The following is a 20,051-nucleotide window of genomic DNA, read 5'->3' as shown; positions in this document are numbered from 1 at the left end:
TCAACCCCTTCCCCCACCCACTGCCTGTGTCTTCCTTTATCACGTTTTATGTATTTTCCTCGTCCGCCCCCAATCTCGCTAGTCGTTATTCCAGTTAGTTTTGCCGGTCAAGGCCGAGATATATTTATCGCTCGTCCCGTTTGAGCAATGTTGATGGTTCTAATTGACTGATTCCTTTCCATAGCGGAAATGACATGTAGATATTGTAGATTGTGGCTCGTTTAGAGTGTTTGATTTTGACGTGACAGTTTGGGGGTTCGCCGAATTTGGGATAAGTGATTGCTGAAATATTTTTTAAACACTCTCCACTTTGAGATAAGTGAGAGAATTGTGTTATCAGGAAAATGTTTAAATTGGGTTGAATGGTAGATAACTAGTGTGCTTTGCGAGTCTTGTAATTTTTAATTGCGTAAGAAAATCAAACAATTTTACGATCTTCCACACCCTATCACCTTGGCATGTTTTTTTCTGTGTGTGTAAGTAACCTTGCTGATATTTTTTTATTTCAATGGTAAATTGACAGATTTGATTCTTGGTAACCTTAAGTCTATAAATTTGAGGGGTTTTGTCAGATTTACATGTAATTATATGTAGTACTTTTATATGATTTTAAATAGCAATGGTGCCCATAAAACCGTATATGTAAGTATTTATCAAATCGTTATCTTGTCTTCAGATTTAAAGCTTTGTTTCTTTAACCAACAATTGGCGTCATTCAACCTCGTCACAACAAGTAACTCTCCTAGTCTTCACCAACAGCCATATCCAGCCGTGTCTCTTTGTGTCGCGTGTTATAGAGAAAGCGTGACAGAGCGTCGTCCTCGTCCATCGTCGTGCCGAGTGATCACCCTGCCTACAGTCGCGTTGTTCCTACATGTACCTGTACCTGGGCACCAAGTGATGACAATTATACTATAGTAGTCATTCATCGTCGTGCCGAGTGATCACCCTGCCTACAGTCGCGTTGTTCCTACATGTACCTGTACCTGGGCACCAAGTGATGACAATTATACTATAGTAGTCATTCATCGTCGTGCCGAGTGATCACCCTGCCTACAGTCGCATTATTCCTACTTGTACCTGTACCTGGTCACCAAGTGATGACAATTATCCTGTAGTAGTCATTCATCGTCGTGCCGAGTGATCACCCTGCCTACAGTCGCGTTGTTCCTACTTGTACCTGTACCTAGGCACCAAGTGATGACAGTTATACTGTAGTACTGTAGTCAAGTCATTCATCGTCGTGCCGAGTGATCACCCTGCCTACAGTCGCATTGTTCCTACTTGTACTTGTACCTGGGCACCAAGTGATGACAATTATACTGTAGTATTTAAGTCATTCATCGTCGTGCCGAGTGATCACCCTGCCTACAGTGGCATTGTTCCTACTTGTACCTGTACCTGGGCACCAAGTGATGACAATTATACTGTAGTACTGTAGTCAAGTCATTCATCGTCGTGCCGAGTGATCACCCTGCCTACAGTCGCATTGTTCCTACTTGTACTTGTACCTGGGCACCAAGTGATGACAATTATACTGTAGTATTTAAGTCATTCATCGTCGTGCCGAGTGATCACCCTGCCTACAGTGGCATTGTTCCTACTTGTACCTGTACCTGGGCACCAAGTGATGACAATTATACTGTAGTACTGTAGTCAAGTCATTCATCGTCGTGCCGAGTGATCACCCTGCCTACAGTCGCATTGTTCCTACTTGTACTTGTACCTGGGCACCAAGTGATGACAATTATACTGTAGTACTGTAGTCAAGTCATTCATCGTCGTGCCGATTGATCACCCTGCCTACAGTCGCATTGTTCCTACTTGTACCTGGGCACCAAGTGATGACAATTATACTGTAGTAGTCATTCATCGTCGTGCCGAGTGATCACCCTGCCTACAGTGGCATTGTTCCTACTTGTACCTGTACCTGGGCACCAAGTGATGACAATTATACTGTAGTACTGTAGTCAAGTCATTCATCGTCGTGCCGAGTGATCACCCTGCCTACAGTCGCGTTGTTCCTACTTGTACCTGGGCACCAAGTGATGACAATTATACTGTAGTAGTCATTCATCTTCGTGCCGAGTGATCACCCTGCCTACAGTCGCATTGTTCCTACTTGTACCTGTACCTGGGCACCAAGTGATGACAATTATACTGTAGTACTGTAGTCAAGTCATTCATCGTCGTGCCGAGTGATCACCCTGCCTACAGTCGCATTGTTCCTACTTGTACTTGTACCTGGGCACCAAGTGATGACAATTATACTGTAGTAGTCATTCATCGTCGTGCCGAGTGATCACCCTGCCCACAGTCGCATTGTTCCTACTTGTACCTGTACCTGGGCACCAAGTGATGACAATTATACTGTAGTACTGTAGTCAAGTCATTCATCGTCGTGCCGAGTGATCACCCTGCCTACAGTCGCATTGTTCCTACTTGTACTTGTACCTGGGCACCAAGTGATGACAATTATACTGTAGTATTTTAGTCATTCATCGTCGTGCCGAGTGATCACCCTGCCTACAGTGGCATTGTTCCTACTTGTACCTGTACCTGGGCACCAAGTGATGACAATTATACTGTAGTACTGTAGTCAAGTCATTCATCGTCGTGCCGAGTGATCACCCTGCCTACAGTGGCATTGTTCCTACTTGTACTTGTACCTGGGCACCAAGTGATGACAATTATACTGTAGTAGTCATTCATCGTCGTGCAAGTGATCACCCTGCCTACAGTCGCGTTGTTCCTACTTGTACCTGGGCACCAAGTGATGACAATTATACTGTAGTAGTCATTCATCGTCGTGCCGAGTGATCACCCTGCCTACAGTGGCATTGTTCCTACTTGTACTTGTACCTGGGCACCAAGTGATGACAATTATACTGTAGTAGTCATTCATCGTCGTGCCGAGTGATCACCCTGCCTACAGTCGCGTTGTTCCTACTTGTACCTGGGCACCAAGTGATGACAATTATACTGTAGTAGTCATTCATCGTCGTGCCGAGTGATCACCCTGCCTACAGTGGCATTGTTCCTACTTGTACCTGTACCTGGGCACCAAGTGATGACAATTATACTGTAGTACTGTAGTCAAGTCATTCATCGTCGTGCCGAGTGATCACCCTGCCTACAGTGGCATTGTTCCTACTTGTACCTGTACCTGGGCACCAAGTGATGACAATTATACTGTAGTACTGTAGTCAAGTCATTCATCGTCGTGCCGAGTGATCACCCTGCCTACAGTGGCATTGTTCCTACTTGTACCTGTACCTGGGCACCAAGTGATGACAATTATACTGTAGTACTGTAGTCAAGTCATTCATCGTCGTGCCGAGTGATCACCCTGCCTACAGTCGCGTTGTTCCTACTTGTACTTGTACCTGGGCACCAAGTGATGACAATTATACTGTAGTAGTCATTCATCGTCGTGCCGAGTGATCACCCTGCCTACAGTCGCATTGTTCCTACTTGTACCTGTACCTGGGCACCAAGTGATGACAATTTATACTGTAGTAGTCATTCATCGTCGTGCCGAGTGATCACCCTGCCTACAGTCGCGTTGTTCCTACTTGTACCTGTACCTGGGCACCAAGTGATGACAATTTATACTGTAGTAGTCATTCATCGTCGTGCCGAGTGATCACCCTGCCTACAGTCGCATTGTTCCTACTTGTACCTGTACCTGGGCACCAAGTGATGACAATTATACTGTAGTACTGTAGTCAAGTCATTCATCGTCGTGCCGAGTGATCACCCTGCCTACAGTCGCATTGTTCCTACTTGTACCTGTACCTGGGCACCAAGTGATGACAATTTATACTGTAGTAGTCATTCATCGTCGTGCCGAGTGATCACCCTGCCTACAGTCGCGTTGTTCCTACTTGTACCTGGGCACCAAGTGATGACAATTTATACTGTAGTAGTCATTCATCGTCGTGCCGAGTGATCACCCTGCCTACAGTCGCGTTGTTCCTACTTGTACCTGTACCTGGGCACCAAGTGATGACAATTATACTGTAGTACTGTAGTCAAGTCATTCATCGTCGTGCCGAGTGATCACCCTGCCTACAGTCGCGTTGTTCCTACTTGTACCTGTACCTGGTCACCAAGTGATGACAATTATACTGTAGTACTGTAGTCAAGTCATTCATCGTCGTGCCGAGTGATCACCCTGCCTACAGTCGCGTTGTTCCTACTTGTACAGTTCTCGCAGTTAGTCTGGGCGCGCGGCCGCGCTAGGGCAGGGGGTGTAGAGGGGAGTGTTTATTGCTCGTTTCCAAAAACATTCGGCCCACACGGCACACTGGGGTTGTTCAGCGCCTCACTGCTGTCTTCATGGCTTTGGCGTGGGGGACGGTTAGTACACAAGGGTCCGCGCGCCCAGACTAGCTGCGAGAACTGTACCTGGGCACCAAGTGATGACAATTATACTGTAGTAGTCATTCATCGTCGTGCCGAGTGATCACCCTGCCTACAGTCGCGTTGTTCCTACTTGTACCTGTACCTGGGCACCAAGTGATGACTATTATATTGTAGTAGTTATTCATCGTCGTGCCGAGTGATCACCCTGCCTACAGTGGCATTGTTCCTACTTGTACTTGTACCTGGGCACCAAGTGATGACAATTATACTGTAGTAGTCATTCATCGTCGTGCCGAGTGATCACCCTGCCTACAGTCGCGTTGTTCCTACTTGTACCTGTACCTGGTCACCAAGTGATGACAATTATCCTGTAGTAGTCTTCCATAGTTGTTTTCTAATAAAAAAGCTCAAATCTATAAGCAGATTTTGAAGTTTGCAGAATTTACAAACCAAGTTAAATGCACTGTATTTCAACTGTTCTTGGGTATTATTTTAAACTAACTGAGATACCTATTTACTACTAAGTAGGGTACGGTTAAACCTCTTTATGTTGAGCAGATGGCAGATACTAGTTTTCAAAACCAATCAATTTCGTCTTATCCCCAACAGTCAGTATTTAAGCTTGCAGATCACTATCTGCGATGCTCTTTTCTCGTAGCACACGCTCATGACGTTGATTGAAACAAACAAGTCGGTGACATGAAACACTGACGCGCGTGCTGCGTGCTGGGGGAAGGGTTGTAACTCGGCCACTGGGGTGAGCGATGAGTCATAGGGGTCGTCATCCCCTCTGGAGCTGATCAATGGAAACAACATCGTCAATGGCATGTAGGCGCTTTAAACAAGATTGATGTACCATCTGGTTAAATGTTTCGGTAAGACCCTCAAAACATACTGCTTTAAAAACAAAGCATAAATTTTATTTAAAAATTGAATTGATGTAACATTTTTAAGGAAACATTTGGGTGGAAATCAATTGAGGCAAATGGAGATTCGCTCAGCATCCCTTCACATTCCGAGAATGTCGAAAGATTTTGTTTGCAAAAGGTAATTATGAGACGAGTACAACGTGTTTCACTCAACGTCAACATTCCTTTCGCATAAGCCTAATGAATCGTAATTGAATGTAGATTTTTGTCAAATCTCGGTTGTTTCTCGTGTACCAGATTAGTAGGTCACGCAGTCAATGTTGTACACTGTACAGACACGTGTAGTGTAGTGGCTACAACAGTGCGTTTAGCGTAGCGTTTACATGCCGAGGCCGCGCTAGGTTCAATGACATGGAGAATATGATAATAGAGATTACTCTCTCCCTCCTCCCACCGCTGCAGCACTCTTCTTCAATTAAACACAGTCATAGAGCGATAGAGCGTACCTTCAATCTGCAGGGTGCATGATGTGACTATCGCGTAGTAGATGCAGAGTTAAAAGTTAAAAGTTTTGGTTGCTGGTCTTGAATGGAAAAGATCTGTAAAGAAGGGAAAGTAAACTTGTTCTTGATATATATTGATCAAATTTTATCAGGTCTGATTTTTTCCGTTTAATTGATGTCAATATTCGTATCCGCATGTTTGATGGTTATCAGTCATGATTCACCATTGTGGTACTTATAACTTTGTAAGCCTGCCTAAAATCACCAAAACTATCGGTTATTAGTGGTATCTCAAGAATTGTGTTGAATAGTCATCACTGCCGTCGTATACTGGTATATCTTCATATATCGTTTATATACTCTTTATTTATCGAAAGTCTAAGACCACTACATCACTACACCATATGGATGTGACCATTTATGGTCGGAGTCATCATGGATGTATGAACATCATATGGCTACCATAATTAATAATCACTTTTGGTTATGAAGTGGCATCTCAAGATTTGTACAGTATTGAATAGCCATCACTGCCGATTGTCGACGTATAAGTCCTAATCATAGATGTATGGACATAATATAATCACTTTTGGTTATGAAGTGGTATCTCAAGATTTGTTCAGTATTGAATAGCTACAACTATCTACGTATACGTTCAGTATATAGTTACCTATCGTGAGGTTACAACCACTAGTCACTGTCGATGGGGTCGATGTATGAACATCACATGGCTACACATTCTGTTGTGAAGTGGTTTCTCAAGTTTTGTGTTGTCTCAGCAATTACTGTAGACTGTAGAGGTGCGTTCAGTATATCGTTAAAACGTCGTCTACGCCTGTCTATCGCTAAAACGACTAATCAACATTTTGTTTAACATAGCAGCTAAACCCGGCTTTGTCCGGGTACAAATACAATGTTCAATAATGGTTAAAGGGTGTTTCATCAAACTAGTCCTACGATTACTTATCACTATCGATGGTAGTTATGAGTTTATCGATGTAATACCTTGGTGCCGAGTGGATTGTTACGTTTATTTATGTTTTATTCAGCTGCGCACTCTCGTACTCTGTTCCTGTAGGTGTTTAGCATTAGCACAGGGAACACATTTTGCTGCCGGGGCGCGTAGCTAGTAGCTCGCGTGAGCCGCCATCTTGAATGTCTTCCCTTCCTCCCCACACTCAAACCTTGATTGGCTTTTTGTTTTTGGCAAATTTGGGGTTTCGGAACACTTGCGGACTCAAGTGAGTGTGTTAAGTGGTCTGATTGTAAGTGTTTCGTAATCTGAAATAAAAGGAGGGATACGAATTACTACGTTTGATGAGTGTAATAAACACTGCAATGATATCTAGAGGATTGAACTAATTGTATCCTATTCGACCTATATAGTAAACATTGTAAAAATAAATAAATGTAGATTCTTGGAACATCCGGATAGTAGTTGCCCTTTAAGTTGCACTTAAACTTGTAGTATTTAATTATTTTACACTTATTCACCAATAATATGAAATCTAATTTTCATAGCACATTCCAAAAGACCCAGTGACATAGGCGTAAGTTATGAACAAATTCGTGAGTATGCGAATGGTGAAGTTTTTGTTGATTGTTGACAATCAGGCCATCGCGTTTCGCGTTGGCGTTCAATATTGCTCCAAAGTTGTAACCTAATATATTGTCTTATTTATATCTTGCTGGGTGGATGTCATTTTACTTATTCTTGGAAGTTTTATTCGTAGGCCATAGGCTACAAAAAATGCAGTTACATTTGTCATGTTTATAAAGTTGTATTTATGAAATACCTTTGTAAAAGACGACGAACGTTTTTGATTTCTTATCACAAATATACTTATTTATTACTTAGTTGACTTCACAAGCAATCAGATTGACTGATGGGGGTTTCCTAGTCCATAACATAGTCTGTTTGCTTCAAGATGGTGCTAAGATTTCGTCTTCACTCAGTTTATATCTGGATATAAAACGACATGTTACTTTACATCCCAGATATACAGTATCACATCTTTTCGACTGTATTATTTATGGATGGCCAATAGTGCAATAGACATTTACAGTATTCACACCAAATCCACCTCGTTCATATGCCTACTTCGAGATTTCGTGCTTGTGTAGGCTAATTTAATCTACCAAATGGAGACAATTCATTGTTTCTCAAACACATCCTAGTTCTCCTAGATCTGAGATCTAATAATACTTGTACGATACAAGTTTGCTCAGTCTTCAGACTGGTGACTGGTGTACTGTCGTCTGCTCTAGGTAGGTGGAGGTGAGAATGTTTGTTATGTCAGCGGCGCGGCGGCGGCGGAGGGGAAGTGGTAAGTGGAGTGGAGGGGACAGAGGGGTATATCTCCCCGCTCACACCCGCTGTTCAATGTTCACAATTCACATTCAGTGTGAGTGTCGTCGTCGTCAGTCAGTACAGTACTCAGTTAGTTGTCAGTCCAACATCGTCGTGTCTTTGTTTGGCGTGTTTGTGTTCTTCGAGTGGGAAATTCGAACAGTGTTGTACTACAATTGTCATTTAGTAGTTGGAGTCGAGTCGAACTTTTGGAATTTCTGGAGTCGGGAGTCATGTGATCAAACCATTAACCAGGTAGACGAACTTAACCATTCCAGATGGCCCTAGCTTATCTACTCTTGCTTAGCGAATCTAACCCATGATATTACTCGGACGGATTTTTCATAGTTTTAATCGAATCGTGCTTTTGGAAAGTTCACCAGGAGAAGTCGAGGTTGTTGATTATACCTCCAACCCCAACGAGGTATAAGGTCTAAACATAGATGACCCTAGAAGAAGCGTAGGCCTTTAGACGCGTACCTACTCTCACCCAGCGTATCCAACCCATACTACTACCCGGGCAGAAAATGTTGGCTGGCCGCTATAAGCTAGGCTGTGAACCCTATGATTTGCATGCATCAGTATTTATGATCGCGTGCTTGGCCGGACCCTGGTCAACTTGAAATTGTTGACAATGATACTTGCCACTGTTATTGTTAAGTGAATTCGTCCGTGGGTTTGACAATTTTAACATCAACATGTTTTGGGGTATTTTATGTTTAGGCTATAGGTTTTGTTTTCAAATAAATTCCTTCAATTTGTGAAGAGGGTTTAAACAATACACTATAGGACATAATCCATGAATATGTCACTGTACTTGATACTGCATAGCTTGGCCACTAACTTTGTAACTATGCCAAATGAATGGACTAAAATAGAAACATCTTTCACTTAATTATGCAGCAAAATCATACATTTCAAATTGCAAACACCCACTCACGAATCCTCAAAGGATTTATCCATAGAGGGAGTAAATAGATCATTAAATCAGTACGGTATCCATTTCCAATGGGACTATAAGCCACGCGTTGTGCTATCTACACAACATGTCAAGGTTGTTTCCAGTGTGCCAAAAGCACACAATAACAGTGCACAACGTACCAAGAATGTTAGTTTCCCCTCAGTTCCGTGACAATTGATTCGTCTTTGGCATTGACTCGCGAAGCATGTTTCTTTGAAAACATTGATTGTAATTTATGCACATAGGAACAGAAACAAAGCGTTTTTCTGTTTTGTTGTTATATTTTTTGCTTGGCTCACGTGGGTCGACATATGGCCGCGATGGCGCCCTTACATCTACCCTCCCGTGATATTCGCTACCCTCGGCTACAATCTACCCCTCCGGCTCCGGGCCGCTACAACAACCTCACACAGGCCGGGAACAGTTCAAATAACATTCAAAGGGATTGATAAGAAAGTATTGTTTTGCATGATATGCGGCCAAGTGTACCTCATTTGATTTATATTTCCTGCAGTAGCAGTACAGTAGAGTTCTAATGTTCTTTTTGTATGGCATAGGCCTACTCTTTCAATGGATTTAGTTTTTGATGAAGTATAGATTCGTAAGAATGACGATTCAGCAGATTTGATCTATTCTATTCCTGCAGTACAGTAGAGTTCTAATGTTTTTTTTTTTTTTTTTTTATGGCATAAGCCTACTCTTTCAATGGATTTCATTTTTGATGAAGTATAGATTTGTAAGAATGACGATTCAGCAGATTTGATCTATTCTATTCCTGCAGTACAGTAGAGTTCTAATGTTTTTTTTTTATGGCATAGGCCTACTCTTTCAATGGATTTAGTTTTTGATGAAGTATAGATTCGTAAGAATGACGATTCAGCAGATTTGATCTTTTCTATTCCTGCAGAGAGTACAAGAGGCGATCTCATAAAACACATCTTGACAATCTTAAAATGTAACCTTTCACTGCAAACACAACAATAGAGTAGTACACCATAAGTTGATTTATTGAAATAAAGCGTCCAAGTTGCACAGACTTGAAAAAAGCTGACAAAATGTTGCTATAGTATAAATATTGGTGAGTATAACTTGCTATGTGTTCTGTCGGACATACAAATACAGTAATTACAATTCACGGTTGTTTACTAATCGAAGAAGAATATTACTGCAATACGCAAAATTGAACAATCGAATTGATTATGATTCCACGTTTTGTCATTATCGTTGTATGAAGCAGAAACTCAACGTGGTGTATTTTAAATTGAATATGAGTGTAATATACTATCATTGACTATATGTATAGTCAATGATACTATACAGTAATATGAGGTGACCTGAGTGAAAACCGGTGTAGCCTGTAACTAACTCTGATCAGTTGTTTTCTAAGACCACAAAGCCCCATGATCAAGGACAGCTACGTCCAGTTCCAATAATTTAACCAGTCGATTATTGCTCCTATGCAACTACCCAAGCTCTACAATTTTATGAACAGAACCATTTGCTAGATGAGTTTAATAGTACTGCGTCTTGTATACTGTCCCGTCTCAGAACGTCTCATTGGATACGATATTGAGGTATTCAGTGTCGTCAATCACATGAAACATTCACTAGGTAGGTGCTCTCGTCACAAAAATGAGAAGCAACAGATCAACAAACCAACGAACGGCCACGGCGAGTCGGTGATTTAATTTTCTTTAGATAAGAGCAGCAGGCTTTAAACAAGTATCTGATAAGCCGGGCCCTTCCATAAAGTTTAATAGCGCCGTCAAACAAGACCTATCACCACGACCAGGCAGACATAGTTTGTACGAGTGTACAGTACAATAGTTTCCTCCATGCAGAGTTTGTACGAATGTTATTGGAGTTACCACCTAACAAGAGTTTGTACGACTGTTATTGGGAACCAACTAACAAGAGTTTGTACGAATGTTATTGGAGTTGCCACCTAACAAGAGGTTGTACGAATGTTAATGGAGTTGCCACCTAACAAGAGTTTGTACGAATGTTAATGGAGTTGCCACCTAACAAGAGTTTGTACGAATGTTAATGGAGTTACTGCCTAACAAGAGTTTGTACGAATGTTATTGGAGTTACCACCTAACAAGAGTTTGTACGACTGTTATTGGGAACCAACTAACAAGAGTTTGTACGAATGTTAATGGAGTTGCTACCTAACAAGAGTTTGTACGACTGTTATTGGGAACCAACTAACAAGAGTTTGTACGAATGTTAATGGAGTTGCCACCTAACAAGAGTTTGTACGAATGTTATTGGAGTTACCACCTAACAAGAGTTTGTACGACTGTTATTGGGAACCAACTAACAAGAGTTTGTACGAATGTTAATGGAGTTGCCACCTAACAAGAGTTTGTACGAATGTTATTGGAGTTACCACCTAACAAGAGTTTGTACGACTGTTATTGGGAACCAACTAACAAGAGTTTGTACGAATGTTAATGGAGTTGCCACCTAACAAGAGTTTGTACGAATGTTAATGGAGTTGCCACCTAACAAGAGGTTGTACGAATGTTAATGGAGTTGCCACCTAACAAGAGTTTGTACGAATGTTAATGGAGTTACTGCCTAACAAGAGTTTGTACGAATGTTATTAGAGTTACCACCTAACAAGAGTTTGTACGACTGTTATTGGAGTTACCACCTAACAAGAGTTTGTACGAATGCTATTGGAGTTGCCACCTAACAAGAATTTGTACGAGTGTTATTGGAGTTACCACCTAACAAGAGTTTGTACGAGTGTTACTGGAGTTACCACCTAACAAGAGTTTGTACGACTGTTATTGGAGCTACCACCTAACAAGAGTTTGTACGAGTGTTATTGGTGTTACCACCTAACAAGAGTTTGTACGACTGTTATTGGAGTTACCACCTAACAAGAGTTTGTACGAATGTTATTGGAGTTACCACCTAACAAGAGTTTGTACGAGTGTTATTGGAGTTACCACCTAACAAGAGTTTGTACGAATGTTATTGGAGTTACCACCTAACAAGAGTTTGTACGACTGTTATTGGAGTTACCACCTAACAAGAGTTTGTACGAATGTTATTGGAGTTACCACCTAACAAGAATTTGTACGAATGTTATTGGAGTTACCACCTAACATGAGTTTGTACGCCTGTTATTGGAGTTACCACCTAACAAGAGTTTGTACGAGTGTTATTGGAGTTACCACCTAACAAGAATTTGTACGACTGTTATTGGAGTTACCACCTAACAAGAGTTTGTACTAATGTATATACACTCAACATGGCCAAGCAGGCAACCAGTGTACTGTACGAGTGTACAGTCAACACACGGGCACGCAGACAAGAACTTGAACAAGGATGCACCACCGAAGATTTCGATTTCGTCCATACACACATAGTTTACACGAGTGTACAACAGTTTCTGAAGTAAACACGTCAAAACTTATGTATAGAGAGGATGACGAAAATAGACGGTAGTATTGTCTCCTAGTACAAAATATCTTCTGTCCTCTAGCTGAAAGCCTTTCTTGTATTGTGGGTTTCTGTTCTTGTTGAATATCAGCTACTGCCTGCAATAGATAAATGTTATAACAAAATACAGTTCTTACTTTCTATCTCATTCGAGCATAACAGTTATAACTCATTTTTAACAGTTTTTTTTAATTACTTTTCAACTGACTCTTTATAGCCTATATAAGTCCATCACATAAAATAGCATACGACCATGACCTTGGCATGTGTCCTTAGTTGCGTCTTCGTTCAGCCTGGCTGTTTTATGGGCAATAAACATCTGGACAAAATTAAATATTTGACTGCTTTGCAACCTCTTCTAATAATAGAGTTATTTAGGCCTATGTTTGGATGAAAATAACACGTTTATTGACGAGAAAGAACGATTAATTCATTTAGTGGCTGTAAATCAATTGGTTTACATAATAACTTTAATGTTCCAAATTTCAAACAAATGCCGGCAATGTTATGATAACGCTGTTGGGATCGGGACTTTTCGCGTGATTCGAGGTTCCATACGTCCCGGGGTTTCGTTAAGCTTGCCGATTTTGTTAGTATATTCATTAACTTTGACATATATAAAGCTTGATTTTAGTAGGAAATGGCGAAAAGGTGTTTCGTGACATTTGCTTTATAATTAATTATGATATAAAATTGACATCTATTTTAATGCATTTCTAAACAAACAACGATGCTGCGTATTTGTGCTAAACAAACGTCTATGGGAAAAAACAGGGAATCAGGAATAACGGCCAAAGAAGAGTGATTTTAGATAAGAATTAAAAATTAACTTAATTTGTTCACATTACAATATCTGTTGTAATTATAAGAATGATGACGATGTGAATGATTAAATTTAGCAAGACACGTCGGTGTACGATGTACGTAAAGGCGGAGGTGTGCGAGTTAAAGGGCAGTGCAGGAAGTGTCTGCCTCGGATGATCAATCAGTGTAAATATAGTGAGTCTGAGCGAGGAGCGGTGGACGACGGAAGCTGTTCAGTGTGGTAGTGCCGTGCTGCACGTGCTACCTCCCCTCCATCCCCACCACTGACAGAGACAGCGGGTCAGCTCGATAACCTCGTCTAGTACAGTTTGTGTCCGCCGCAGCGCTAGCGTCGCTCACTCACACACGCGCACGCACTTTGTTGACATTCCCTGTCGTCTGCTGTTGCCGTCCCATTTCACTAGTTTCGCTTCTGGGAAGGCTGAAAGGCTTTTGGGTCATTGATTATCAAGTTCAACTGTTAAGGCTAGTACTCACTAGGACACCCGGTCGCTTATCTACCGGCGACCTGGTTGACGAGCGACTAAGTTGATTATTGAACGTTTTATTGCCGGGGGGTACACACTAGGATACCTAGCACTTTCAACCAAGCTGGAAATCAAAATTTGGTGGGGATGGACTGTGTTTGGTTCTGGAATCTAGTTGCACTGACCTGTGTGTTGTGACAACATGCCCACCTACGAAGAAGAGATTGCTGCCGCAGTTATAATTCTAATTAATTTCAGTAACCATAGAAGAAGGAATACATTGTTCAAAAGATTTTGGGCTAAAGAGTGGCTTCAACGCAGACTCAGTTACAGCCACATGGCACTTCTACGAACTTTGCGAGATGATAATCCTCAGGATTACAAGAATTATTTGAGGATGTCAGACGACAATTTCCGTCACATTTTGCCATTGGTGACGCCTCATATTGGAATAAAGCTAGCTTGAAAGAGACCACGTTTAGCACTAGCACTGTTTAGTTTTGACAGTTGACACAAACAGTGTACTGCGCATGCGCTAGCCGTCTTTAGTTGATCAACTTGGTCGCTGAAGCGTACACACTCTAGTTTTTTGAGAAATCTGATTGCCCGGCGATAAAATGGTTGATCGGAAACCCCCAGGTTTTCGATACATGTCCGAAAACCAAAAAGTTGCCTAGCAACCTACAAATCGCCGTCAATCAAATTGACAGACACGTACACACACGGCGATATTTGTGCAATTTGGTCGCTCGTCAACCAGATCGCCGGTTGATAAGCGACCGGGTGTCCTAGTGAGTACTAGCCTTTAAGGCCGCTACACACTAGGACACCCGGTCGCTTATCAACCGGCGATCTGGTTGACGAGCGACCAAATTGCACAAATATCGCCGTGTGTGGGGGGGTCTGTCAATTTGATTGACGGCGATTTGTAGGTTGCGAGGCGAAATTTTGGTTTTCGATCAACCATTTTATCGCCGGGCAATGAGATTTCTCAAAAAAACTTGAGTGTGTAGGGTTCAGCGACTAAGTTGATCAACTAAATACGGCTTGGGTATGCGCAATACCACTAAAAATCAACTGACAAAACAAAACCATGCTGAAATGTCAATCTCTGGCGTCCTGTTTTCAATGTGAGGTATCACAGGCGTCTCTGGTTGCTAAGTATGACGGAAACTATCATTTGACATCTGTAAAGAGTTCTTAAAACCCTGAGGATTTTCAAGTCACAAAGCTCGTAGGAGTGCCATGTGGCTGTAACTATTTCTACGTTGAAGCCATCCTTTAGCCCAAAACTTTGACGGCAATTTGTAGGTTGCCACTAGGGTTCAGCAACTGATCAACTAAAGACGGCTTGGGCATGCGTAATACAACTAAAATGAACTGACAAAACAAAACCATGCTAAAACATCAATTTGGCGTCCTTTTTTCTATTTTATGTGCGTCCGTCACTGGTTGCTAAGTATGACGGAAACTCCTGAGGATTTTCAAGTTACAAATCTCGTAGGAGTGCCATTTGGCTGTAACTATTTCTTCGTTGAAGCCACCCGTTAGCCCAAAATCTTCTAAACAATTTCTTTCTTCTTCTCTGGTTCCAACAATTAAATATAATCATAACTTCGGCAGCTATATTCTTCTTTGTCGGCGGGTGCTGTGTTGTCACTTAGGTACACACATGCTTAAGTGCTTAAGTTTTTTTTTAATAAAATAAACTTCCATCAATATGTAACCATTCACTACAAACCTGTTTGGCTATTGACTCTGAGATAACTTTAAAGCCGTCGGTATACACGCTTACGATATATCATATCGATTTATTAAAAATAGCAAATTGTTCCAATTTATCATAGCAAGTAGAGTAGACAGCGAGCACATTGGACGTATTTTTCAAATTGGAATTGATTTGGATGATTGATACCGGCCAGCATCAATTTCTACAAATTGGAATGTCAAGTTGGAAAGTGTAAACGAGTCACACATGTATGGCACCAATTGTAATCAGTGTGTTATGGCAAATTCTTTTCTGAGTTTGATAGCGGTCAACAGCAGAATACTGAAATTTTCACAAGAAATTGTTACAATTGATTGCAGCTTATAGACCTGACTGCAATCTCTCGATTTATCACAGTATTAAATTAGTCAAATCAGATCGTCTCAATTTTTCGTAGCGTGTATACCAGCCTTTACTTATGACTGAGATGATTTTAAAGGTTATACTCTCTTTAGTACCTATGTAGGTATAATTGGTTGATTATTGGTGAAGTACATGGACCTATTATTAGTTTGTTGACAGTCGAGAGTCTGAGGTACTGTGTTTTGTTTCAGTGGAGTAGCAACCCTCAGTTGCACAGACTGCAGTGGCAGCTCCAGTGGGACCAGTGACATCACAGAGCCTGGGTCTCCCTACAGCACAGTTTCCTCTGCCGAGAGTGATCCTGAGTCCCCTGGCAAGATGCCTCCTACACAGTCCACCGAGACTGCTACAGCCCACTGGCCCTGCGCCTGGGTTGACCCTCACTCGCCTAGATACTTCCAGGGCAAGATCACTGAGTACTTTCCGGTGAGTCAATTTTCCAGTGTATTGTATTATGATTATGTTAAAGAACACAGAATAATTTAACTAGCCTGGAGGAATAAACATTATTATAATGTCTGCATGCTTGGATATTTTTTAGATTCAAATAAACCATTATTAGAAATGTATAAACAGTATCAGGAATCTGACGCATACTTTCTCCAATTAGCTTATCAACAGCCCTTATTATTAGTGGGAGTAACTATGACTTTTATAGGAAGAATCACAAAAGTCACAATAATTTTTGAACCTTAATTTTTACAGCAATGTGAGCTTCACATTGTTTTGTTTAGAGTTGAAAGGACTATAACATACCAAATTGTGATTATAATTAGTCGAGCCGCTTTCGTGAAAGTCAAATTTTTGTGTTATTTTATCGGTTTTTATAGGAAAAATCACATAAGTTTCAGTACCTTTTTAGACCATAATTTTTACAGCAAAAAAAAAAGGTCTGTACCATTTTGCGAGTTATAAGAGCTATAACATACTAAATCTTAAAATCAAAATAGTTCAAGCGGTTTTCTTTAAATCTTTTATCAAATTTTCCTATAGGGATGTAGCTATTACTATGCACAAGGTAACAATCTTGATAACAAGACTCAAGAGATTATAAATAACACTTGTTATCAAGGTTGACTTCATATCGAGGTTTGCAATAACATGTGATTAGGGGTAAAATAAATCCAAGGTGTTTTGAAAATGACACTTGTTATCAAAGGTGACTTGTTATCAAGGTTGCACTGTACCCACATACTAAAAATCATCAACATCGGACTACAGGTGTGGTTTGTAGGCTACACATCCACTCACATACAGACATCATCTCGAAAACCACATTTGTGGGCTTAGGGGGACCCAAAATGGTTCCCCTAATCCACCCTTAACCAAAACTTGGACATTTTGACAAAAACAATTCTTCCTCCATAAGTTATAGGTAACTATGTATTGGGGGAGAAAGTAAAAAAATAATTAAGTCTGAAGTCTTGTTTTCTTTGGAGTTCACAAAGTTAAGTTCACAACAATCCTAAAAAACCTGTACAGTTACATCAGATTATGTGTTCACCATCCTTTAAAGTCCTGTTTAAGAGATCATATCCAAATTTGACTTTTGTTGAGAACACTTAGAACTGTGGCATTAACAAGGTATAGAATAATTGTATTTCAGCAACATGTATTTAGCTTTGTTACTGATTAAGACCAACCGTTTATTATACAGAACCATGCATTAGAAACCTCACAATTATTAGAAACAAACTAAATTTCTGCTAAACTAAATCTGAGGATCAAACTGGCGACCTTTTCATTACTAGGTTAGTTAGGGTACTTAAAAACCACTTGGCTACCCAGCTGTATAGATGATAGTAAGGTTGCAGCTGTTAAAATGTGAGAATTTAGAACATTAACTCTCTACTATAGATGGTGTTAATATTCAATGTTTTACCGAAGTTGTTGCTATTCACAGGCTCAGCACAAGAAAAGCAGCTGTGATGCTAATAAACTGGCTGTGCACCTCTCAGGGACCGTCGTGCCTGTCGCCCGGTTACCCTTCGTCTTCCAGTCCGACAAACCGGCGGAACCCTCCTCACCAGTTACCTCGTTGTTTCGCAAACCCAGCTCTCCACAAGTCCAAGACAGTGTCAGTGTCAGTGATAGTGTTTTACCTAAACCAAACACTTGTTCTACACCCGCCTCCTCTCCCGCCGACTCGCCTTTGTCCATCAGCACGGGTGAGACGTGTTCGGACAAACCCTCGTTGCCTTCTCCTATACTAAGGACTCCGAGTATCATTCGGTTCCCAGCCAGGAACGGGTGGAAAGGACATATGTGTTCTGACGTCATCTGTAGGTGGACGGATTGTACAGAATCTTTCAGCACCACCTCCGCACTCTTGGAACACCTTCAGGTAGGCCTATGCTGCAGATTTATTTTTAGTCAATTAAATGATGTAAGCTTTTAATTTGTTTGCTGTTAAAATATTAATGTTAACAAATTTTACTTAAAAGTCCTAGGAGTCCAGGCAAACTAAAAAAAAATTGATACATGGATCATTAAAAATATTTCAATAAAACGTTTTATGGTTTTATTTTGTAGTGTTGGGTATGCAGAGTGACATACTGAAAGTTGCCAAAAATTGGTCCACGGGTAAACCCCTAAAATCACGATTAAAAATGGCGGCTTTTCCCATCATTAGAAAATGTATTTAAAAAATACCATATATGCATTTTTTATGAACATTTTTTGAGGAATTGAATTGACTTAGGACCACTGCCGATATGTATTGGGTGGTCAGTACTTCATTTCGTAGGGAACGTATTTTTGGCTGCCATCTTGGATTTATATATTATTGAAATGATACTGTTGTGACACATCATTATGAACTAGATTTTCACGCTGATTCCAATGCCAAAATCCGTTTTTAAATATCTTTTTGTTTTTAAGATATGTTCAAACGAATACTCTCCCCCATACATTTCTTATGGACGTTTCGTACTTAGAAATGTTTTAAAGTTTATTTTTATTTTATCTCCAGTTATTAATAATGCCTGCAGTTCGTTCTTGCTTTAACATATTCAGTGATGTGAGTGAGGACTTTAATTAGAGCATTAAAATTCTCTAATCATTAAAATTGGACGAGTTGATGTTAATGTTAAATGAAGGTCCATGACTTAAATTAAATTTGTCGGATTTTATGTAGTGATTTCATAAAATTAAAGCTTAACATTTACTAAGTAATTTGAGACCAGAAAGATCTTGGTGACGTATTAACAACCCGAGATATAAATCTTTTAATAAAAACTGGTTTCTAAAAATTAAATTTAATATTATTTTGGGGGTTTTAGCTTGTCTCTAACTCGACCAATTTTAATGATCTTTGATCAATAGCTTTAATGATGGTCCATCCTTGCTCAGTCACTAAAATCACTAAATAGAAAATGTAATTTTCTAAAATACTTTTAATTATTGCAACAATTTTCAGTTCCCACTCACTACTTTTAAAGCTTTTGTTCTTTTCATTAAGATAATCTAAATCCTCCATAACGTTTTTAATATGTTAAATCTTAATTTAAGATTTATAAAACTAAAGAATAACTAAATTTTCAGTACCTGTATTTTACTTCAGGCCTTGCTACCAATTTAAGATCTTGGCTCAACAAATCAAGTTTAAAAAAGTAGTCTCTCTTTCTATTATTTATGAATTCGTGAATACATACCCATGGGTCTTCTGCTTGTAAGGTTAATTGCATTGAGAAGTAAGTGGTTTGCCATTTCTCACTGGAAAACCAGTTCAGTTGAATGCCCCTTAGCCGGCTGCCAGGTTAGGCATTTCCCCTATTTGGCCTGCCCGACCATTCCCAGCAGCTTCAGGCTTAGCCTGTGTTTTCTTTGTTGGTAAACAATTTGTCCTTGAATCCCATCATGAAAACTTGCACCACCTATAATAATAGTGGAAGTGATGTAATGTCTAGAACTTCCATTTGCTGGAAAAATCATTTACCTCTTAAATCTTTTTTATACTTTTCCTATAAAGGGTTATGTACAGTAGGCTTATACAAAGTCAATCTGGGGCATGTTAAGTTATAGGAGAATAATTCTCTAAATGTTGACCAAACCTTATATTTTTTTCTCTACTTTTTTCTAGTTACACCAGAGCGATAAGCGATGGAGTACAGATAAATCTA

At 40.3% G+C, this 20,051-nt stretch overlaps 1 protein-coding gene across 2 annotated transcripts in view; it reads left to right on the top strand.

Moving 5' to 3' along the window:
• LOC128988466 (zinc finger protein jing-like) overlaps positions 1-20,051 on the top strand; it is a 93,815-nt gene that overhangs the window by 57,127 nt on the left and 16,637 nt on the right. The window contains exons 1-3 of one of the 2 annotated variants that reach the window (XM_054409771.1): positions 8,192-8,345; positions 16,122-16,356; positions 17,834-18,274. In XM_054409771.1, the coding sequence (XP_054265746.1) occupies positions 16,249-16,356; positions 17,834-18,274 (549 nt within the window). In that variant the 5' untranslated portion in view covers positions 8,192-8,345; positions 16,122-16,248. Of the gene's footprint in view, positions 1-8,191; positions 8,346-16,121; positions 16,357-17,833; positions 18,275-20,051 lie in introns of those variants that run through there. The other variant, XM_054409770.1, reaches the window with a different exon arrangement.

Source organism: Macrosteles quadrilineatus, unplaced genomic scaffold (genome assembly GCF_028750875.1).
Source record: "Macrosteles quadrilineatus isolate MER2022 unplaced genomic scaffold, UCM_ALF_1.0 Scaffold_3__2_contigs__length_128488019, whole genome shotgun sequence".
Lineage (NCBI taxonomy): Eukaryota > Metazoa > Arthropoda > Insecta > Hemiptera > Cicadellidae > Macrosteles > Macrosteles quadrilineatus.
This window is presented reverse-complemented; position numbering and strand designations above follow the sequence as displayed.